The sequence below is a fragment of the Oncorhynchus tshawytscha genome, linkage group LG11, assembly GCF_018296145.1.
Source record: "Oncorhynchus tshawytscha isolate Ot180627B linkage group LG11, Otsh_v2.0, whole genome shotgun sequence".
NCBI classification, from domain to species: domain Eukaryota; kingdom Metazoa; phylum Chordata; class Actinopteri; order Salmoniformes; family Salmonidae; genus Oncorhynchus; species Oncorhynchus tshawytscha.
This window is the reverse complement of record NC_056439.1, coordinates 1,092,661-1,100,264: the sequence shown is the minus strand read 5'-3', so window position 1 is coordinate 1,100,264 and position 7,604 is coordinate 1,092,661. Positions and strand designations below refer to the sequence as shown.

The 7,604-nt window shown below is 43.2% G+C and overlaps 1 protein-coding gene across 1 annotated transcript; it reads right to left on the bottom strand.

The window, feature by feature from the left end:
• Window positions 1-356: 356 nt before the first annotated feature.
• Window positions 357-2,329, bottom strand: LOC112262255 (U6 snRNA-associated Sm-like protein LSm6). The gene is made up of 4 exons (XM_024437945.1): window positions 2,245-2,329; window positions 1,702-1,803; window positions 1,115-1,228; window positions 357-560 (listed from the first exon to the last, which is right to left on the bottom strand). The coding sequence occupies exons 2-4, from the start codon at window positions 1,793-1,795 to the stop codon at window positions 526-528; spliced, it is 243 nt and encodes an 80-aa protein (XP_024293713.1). The 5' UTR covers window positions 1,796-1,803; window positions 2,245-2,329; the 3' UTR covers window positions 357-525.
• Window positions 2,330-7,604: the final 5,275 nt, after the last annotated feature.

The window sequence follows — 7,604 nt, the reverse complement described above, 5'->3', positions numbered from 1 at the left end:
CAGTGATTTACGAGATTGAAGCTGAAATACACTCCATCAGTATGGCTTTAAGCTTCGTCATCATATAGGACTGACTGGAAAATATTATCTAGAAGAATCACTGCTCATGTTCAACCAGCCTCCACAGGTCAGTAAGGAACCAAGGAAGGAAAGTCTATATTCCTTCAATATAAAATGAAAATACTTCAATACTCAAGTAGGGGAGTATACAGATGTACTATATACTGATACTTCAATATATAAGTATACAATATATGTGCATAATCTTTTACAATTATGTTAGTGTCATCATTAGACAAAAGAAAGGCAAGCTTCTGCTCTAAATTTAGGTGGGGAAAAAGACTCTAGGAACAAAATTAAACTTCCAAAAACATTTATTGGATTGTTCTCCTTTTTACAAAAAACTAAACACTCCAGCTCAGAGACATTAAACAATACGAAAAACAATGTTCTCATATAACATAATCAACTGGAACAACGTCCGGGATAATAAAAATAATTTAAAAAAGGGACAAATCCTCTGCATCACATCTTCCTCTTCTGGGTGCTGATGTATAACACTAAGGAAGGAAATAGGAAATAATTAGTACAGACAAGAAAGGTGAAAACTTAAAATGGCATGTAGATACAAAACCAGATAATATTATGCCAGATATCGCACTGACTTCTGTAACTACTAACAGGGTGAAGCGCGAGGCTAAACTTCTCTGCTGTTTTTTGCGAGTGCAAGGTCTTGTATCGTGCTCATCTTACAATATCTACGGTGCATCCTGCCGTCTGTGGCAACGTCATATATCGGAAAGTCTCAGTTAATTACGAGTCATATCTGCCGTGTTCACGTGCTAGTCGGAACTAGGAAACTGACATTTCCGACCTGTTAACAACTGGTTGAAGTTATACACATGCCGCGTTCAACCAGTTAGCAAGTCAGAAATGTCAGTTTCATAGTTCTGACTAGCACGTGAAATGGGCAATCATCAAAAAAAAGTGATTACTAAAATAAATGGGAAGGAGTAATATACCAGTCTCCATAGCTATTCAATATCATGTTGACTTCTACACAAGTGCCACCAAGTAGTTAGAAAAAGCAAGTGTCTGGTTCTGGAGCGCTTACCATTGTTTCCTCGCAGGAAGGCGTCACCATACTTGTTCTTCAGCTGGCCATTGACATACTCCTCTGTCTGCTCCACTGCAATGTTCATATAGCCATCCAGACAGGCTAGGACACCTATAGAAAAAGGCACAAACTAATGTCAATGGCACAGACAGGCACAGTCTATGGGCATTCTTTAAACATCAGATCAGGCATAGAAGTCAAATGCATTCTGTGTGGAGTAAGGATAGCACCAATAGTACTGTAACACAAACAAACAAACTTTTACATTTGCTGCTACTCTTATTTACTTGACTCTTATTATCGATCCTGATGCCTAGTCACTTTACCGCCTTCATGTACATATCTACCTCAAATACCTCATACCTCTGCACATTGTTCTGGTACTCCCTGCATATAGTGGTATTCTTGTATTATTTCATTCTGCATTGTTGGGAAGGGCTCCTAAGCAAAAGTTTCACTGTAAAGTCTACACCAATTGTATTTGGCGCATGTGACAAATAAAATGCAGTTCTTGGATAACAGGCAGTCTAGAAATATCACATACTGGCCAACTAGGTGATGACTTATAGAAGGTGCAGTGTTACCTCTGTAATCCACTCCAGAGTTGAGTTTGACCACAACTGGTCTGCCAATGATCTGCTTCAGAAAGTCACTGGGGGTCTGCTTTCTGAGACTCATGATTCTGTCTGGAAGAGGGACATAAATGAACAATAACTATGTATCATTTTGTATGATTCAAAATGCATAGGAAACGTTGCATCAGATCTGTATCCTACTAACATGGAGAAGATGCTAAATAGCTGTATTAGCAGGATGCACATTATGAAAAATGCATACTTGCCAATGTAGGAGGCTAACTAGCTTGCTAATTAACAGGTAGCTAGCTAGTTAGCTTATCAGCAAAACACAGAAATTATTGCGCTAGCTGGGCTAATGTGGCTAACAGGCCTAGCTATAAGTTAGCCTGCTGAAAAGCCACATTGAATCAGTCTTCATAGACAAAAATGCATATGCTAGTAGCATAACATTTCACGGTACTGAAAATAAAATTACGTATCGAATCGTTACTTAGTTATGTTAGGCATCTACCGAATTAGCATTAGCTTGTTAGCAATCTAGCTACCCACCTGTACTTCACGTTCGTAGCTAGAATAATTTCTGTTGTGTTTTGGCCAATCAGCTACTTTTACCGGGCTCTGGTGTACGGTATCCAATAATGGACAAACATCTATCTTCAAAACCGCGTTTTGGATTTCTCACTACTCCTTCAGGGTATATTTAAAATATTTTTTGAAAACTCTCAGAAAACAATTACATGAATAGGTGGATATTTTATTGTATGAGTGAGATAATGTGAAAGCTTTTATTAATTTGCATGCATTAAACAGTCTACTAGGTCTTCTGTCTAATCTGCATATCAGCAATCAATTATTTCGAAATACAGGCTTAAAGTTTTTTTTACTGTCATTTGAACCACTTCATGGAGACAGCACTATTATGTAGATTGATTATATATAGTCGAAATACCTGTATTTGCATTGCATTAACTTGTAATGCTATGCCCCGTGATAATGACCGTCTGACATGCAGGGCATTATGCTTTCATTGCCACTTATAACCACTTCATTAAAAATGCATGAGCATAGTAGCTGCAACCACTAACCACTATTTGATTCATACACATCCATTTTATCTCACCATCACCAATAGAATAATGCTCATCATAGGATGGTGCAATACACTCAGAATTGCTCTATTGGAAGTGGAGGATTCCCATTCTGTTGATAATGTTTTCAGATCCCTGTGATTGTTTTCCTGTATAAGGTACATTATCACTCACCAAGATAAAGTATGTCATCTGATAACCCAGAGATGCTGGGGTGTGAGTCGTGACCCAAAAACAACACAGATTTGGAGGTATATGAGAAATGAGTTTGGGAGAAGAAGAAGAAGGATGGGGATATATGGTGGGGAAAGGAGGAGGAGGAGAGAGTGTTGGGCTGTGTGTGTGTGTGTGTGTGTGTGTGTGTGTGTGTGTGTGTGTGTGTATTGGGAGAGAGGCAGGGAAAAATGTACAGATGAGGAGAGAGCATGGACTGTATGTGTGTGTGTGTGTGTGTGTGTGTGTGTGTGTGTGTGTGTGTGTGTGTGTGTGTGTGTGTGTGTGTGTGTGTGTACGTGTGTACGTGTGTGTGCGTGCGTGTATTGGGAGAGAGGCAGAGGAGAGAGCATGGGCTGTGTGTATGTGTATGTGCTTGTGTTTTGGGAGAGAGGCAGAGGAGAGATCATGGGTGTGTGTGTGTGTGTGTGTGTGTGTGTGTGTGTGTGTGTGTGTGTGTGTGTGTGTGTGTGTGTGTGTGTGTGTGTGTGTGTGTGTGTGTGTGTGTATGTGTGTATTGGGAGAGAGGCAGAGGAGAGAGCATGGGCTGTGTGTGTTTGGAGGGAGGGAGGAAGAGAGAAGAGTGAAGCAGTAAGAGGAGGAATCATAAAGTACATGTAGCTTGGTCTAGACAGGTTTCTTGTTAGCGGGGCATGGCTAGCCCTGCGGAGGCTAGAGGTTAATTTGGTATCTGCTGCTGTGTTAAACTGAGGTCAGTGCTACAAGTCCTTAAATCATAAACAAGAGTAGTTAAGAGTCTTGTATACACCTAGGCACAGGTTAATGAATATTCAATTAGCTGGTTTCTTTCTTCCCCCTGTTGCCGTCTTCGGGAATCGGGCGCTAGTGTGTAAATAGGATTTTACCAGGGAAAAATACATCTCATATCCCTTTGGTAGGCACCAAAGACAATAACATCCTATGTCTTTGGACAAATTCTACAGTATAGTAGTGAGCACCTTTAATTTTAATTGAATTTATAGTTATGAATGTTATGTCATGGCTCCCGTGTGGCTCAGTTGGTAGAGCATGGCGCTTGCAACGCCAGGGTTGTGGGTTTGATTCCCACAGGGGACCAGTATGTAAATGTATGCATTCACTACTGTAAGTTGTTTTGGACGTAAAACGTAAATGTACTGTTGTTTCCCTCTCATTGTATTGGCACACATTCTCAACTATAATGGCTTGGAGCCATGAATTCAGCTTGTAAAGTCATACTGAATTGAAATACATGGTCAACAGCCATGTAGAAACACACGGATCACGTCGTCTTCTCCATCCATGACCGTGTACACCCATCTGCCTTTGTGCGGAAAATCATACCCTTAGAATGACATGTCAGAGAGGTATCATCAGAAAAGGCATCCAAGCTATATATATTTTAGCTATGTATTCATTCCAACTCTGTGCAGAATTCATACAGAAGGGAATGCTATCTGCCGAAAGGAAGAAGCCAAGACAGATTCACATTCATTACAGTGACTTGCCGTGACCCAAGCTCCCTCCACATTGTGTATCAGAAGCTTAACCGATCACACTGACCATTACGGGGGGATATTGAAAGTTGAAAATGGCAACCTCTAATATAATAACTATGTGCTTTGGCCAGATGTGGCTTCTCTTTGCTCTGTCTGACCAGCCTAGTATCTATAACAACAGAGGTCGGCTCAAATGGACAGCCAGCGAGAGCAACAGTCGATTCTCAGACAAATCCCTCCCTCTCAACCTAGAGACCCCTAACCCCTAGAGGAAGGGCCGCGAAATGGAAAGATTATGGCGGTGAGAGATGCTGTTGTTCCTTAGGGGTTGGAGGGATAGAGAGAGAGGGGGGAGGTAAGGAGAGGTTGAAGGTGAGAGGAGGTGGGGGGCGGCCCTCCATCCTTCCATCCCTCTAGTGTCCGCAGGCAGGATGGATGGAGGGCAGAGGAAAGGAGGGGGGTTGGGTGCAGAGCGTCTAGACAGAGTTGACCCTTCAAGGCCAGGTTTTCTCTCCAGGTCAGGCTGGATATGGAGGGGGATAATGGAAAACCTCGAGGGAGTTTTCAACTGAAAAACAGATTGCCTGCTGGCGTGGTCTTGTTCTATCCCAATACTAATCCCTTACTGTATAGAGGTAATCGCTTGGAAGTGATGGGCAATGGTTCTCCTTGATCAGAAAAGGACCATGGAAACCACAGCTGCCACCTTCACTATATTCCCAGATACCTGGATGTCTTTAGTCTGGTGCTGGGATGGTGTGATGTTATGAAGGCCAGTTCCATTCACTGGTGGTGCTCTTATGATTTCATCCAAGGTTTGCCTGTCGCTCCACACTAGGAGATATAACAATAACTGTCATCCACCAAGGCTACTGTGGTGGACAGGTCACTGCTTCAGTTCAGATGCAGCACTTTTGATATAGAAATACATTGCCAAGTGTAAACAGGTGGATAAAAGATGAAAGTATTCCTAGAATGCATTTACAAGCCCCTGCCAGATATACAATACTAGATTTACCTGCAGAAACACAATGTGCATAATGTGCATACTTCAATGCTTTTGTAGTTTATTCCTCCTTATTATTTCCAGTCCAATGACACATCCGACTGACTTCCTCTTAATGAGTCAGCGATGAGCGTTGACAGCGGTGCGCTGGCCCCCAAGGCCCTCCGGTGAGCCGGGCATGGTGCGAGGCGGGGGAGGTGGAGTGTAGTCACTCCCTGTAATTTGGGAGGAAATCCACCGAGACGTTCTGAGAGAGAGAGAGAGAGAGAGAGAGATGAAAGCCCCTTCTCTTTTTCCACAGCCACCAAGCTCCACCCGCCGACAGCCGTATGGCTGACTGAAATAGAGGCTAACAGAACCCAGCCTGCCTGGTTGGTATCCCCCAGGGGTTAGTGCTTGGACCGGCTCAAATCAGCCTAGCCCTGGAGGCATGTTATCTCCCTCAGGAGCAGTGGGACCACAGACAGCCAGACTGTCAGTCTTCCCCCACCCTCCAACGCATAGCAGCCCAGGAGCGGGCCAGCCAACACGGGGCTGGATCCCTTGGGATCCCCGTCTTAGTGGGAGAGTGCTTGCTGGAGCTTTACTCCGAGTGTCTGATTCAGTCTGACGCCCTCCCATGTTCCTTATTTTACTCTGGCTATGACGTTGATCTCTCCATTTGTGGCATCTTCTGAAGTGGTGGGAAGTAAATGAAAGCTGGTGATTTAGTTCTGTACCAAATCAAGTGTTACTACAACACAAAGTCAATCACTATGATAAAGAACGATGGTGCTGCCTTATCTTTTAGTCATAATACTATGTTTCCAAGGACAATAATTGACACCAAGTGTTCCCCTATTTTACTTTTTTTTTTAAATAAGGTAACAATCCAGCAACAATTATGTAATAATCCACAATATATTTAAGATCTCATATAGAAAATGACAGTATGAGATTTACAGTATCAATCAATCAAATTCATTTATAAAACCCTATTTCCATCAGCAGATGTCCCAAAGTACACAGAAACCCAGCCTAAAACCACAAAGAGCAAGCAATGCAGATGTAGAAGCACAGTGTCTAGGAAAAACTCCCTATCATCACATGATCAGGTTGCCCATTTGACTAGAATGTGAGCTACCCTCATGACGCTAGTCGCCAGCCATGTAGCCGAGGTGTTGAAGACAGAGAGTGGTTGTGCTTTTGTCAGACCATCGCTAGACAGAGGGATGGTGAATGGATTGATGGTGCTTATACAAGGAGCCACTCCATCGGCAGGCCATAAATATGCATCGTGACATTTGGAACAAAGCCTTCTCGTCCTGCCTTCATTATGAGCCCCTCTGCCTAGCTGCATCCCGTAACATATCGCCATACTGTCACACCTTGTGTTTCATTGCCTATCTCTCTGTTCATCACCCTGGCTTAGTTCCCCCCAGATGTTGGTGACATGAAGATGGTGGAGTCGCCCAATGCTCTGTGAATGAATGGGCAATTGATAGAGAACCAATTATTTGGGAGGTTGTACACTGTGTTGTGTTTTCCTCTCGATGTGGTGACGACATGCGATGCAAACACGCTCGTTACTGATTCTGAATTTACCTAAGAGTGGCATTTCGGGATCAAAAGAGGCTCTGTACATATCAGAGTATGTATTTGCGGTTGGTTTACTGTATAGTTCATGGGATCAACACAGTGTAGTCAGATAGAGGAACCTGAGTTAACAGCTCCCTGCACCGAGAGTATAGCATTTAGAACACTGGCTGGCCTTTTTCTCCAAACACCTCATTGCTTTAGAATGGAATAAATATCCAAGACAGGCAGCCAGGAGCTGTTCCTTTCAAATCCCACACATCTCTCTCTCTTTTGCTCTCTCTGTCTTTCTTTCACTCTCTCTCTCTCGCACTTGTCTCTCTGTCTCGCCCCCTCCTCTCTTTCTATAGCTCTCCCTTTCTCTCTTTCTCTTCCCCTCTCGCTCTCTCTCATCCTCCTCTCTTTTTCGCTCTCATCCTCCTCTCTTTCAATCTCCCTCTCGCTCTTCTTTCTCTCTCTCCCCCTCTCTTTCTCCATCTTATCTCTCTCCCACTCTCTTTTTCTTACTCTTTCTCTCTCTCGGTTGCCATTTGACCAGGAGTGCTTCCT

Bases quoted from the DNA above. Each gene is read 5' to 3' on its own strand.
- LOC112262255 (XM_024437945.1), bottom strand. From the start codon at position 1,795: ATGAGTCTCAGAAAGCAGACCCCCAGTGACTTTCTGAAGCAGATCATT. The intron at 1,229-1,701 runs GTAACACTGCAC...CTTTTTCTATAG, and splicing joins CTCTGGAGTGGATTACAGAG to GTGTCCTAGCCTGTCTGGAT. The intron at 561-1,114 runs GTAAGCGCTCCA...TTCCTTCCTTAG, and splicing joins CTTCCTGCGAGGAAACAATG to TGTTATACATCAGCACCCAG.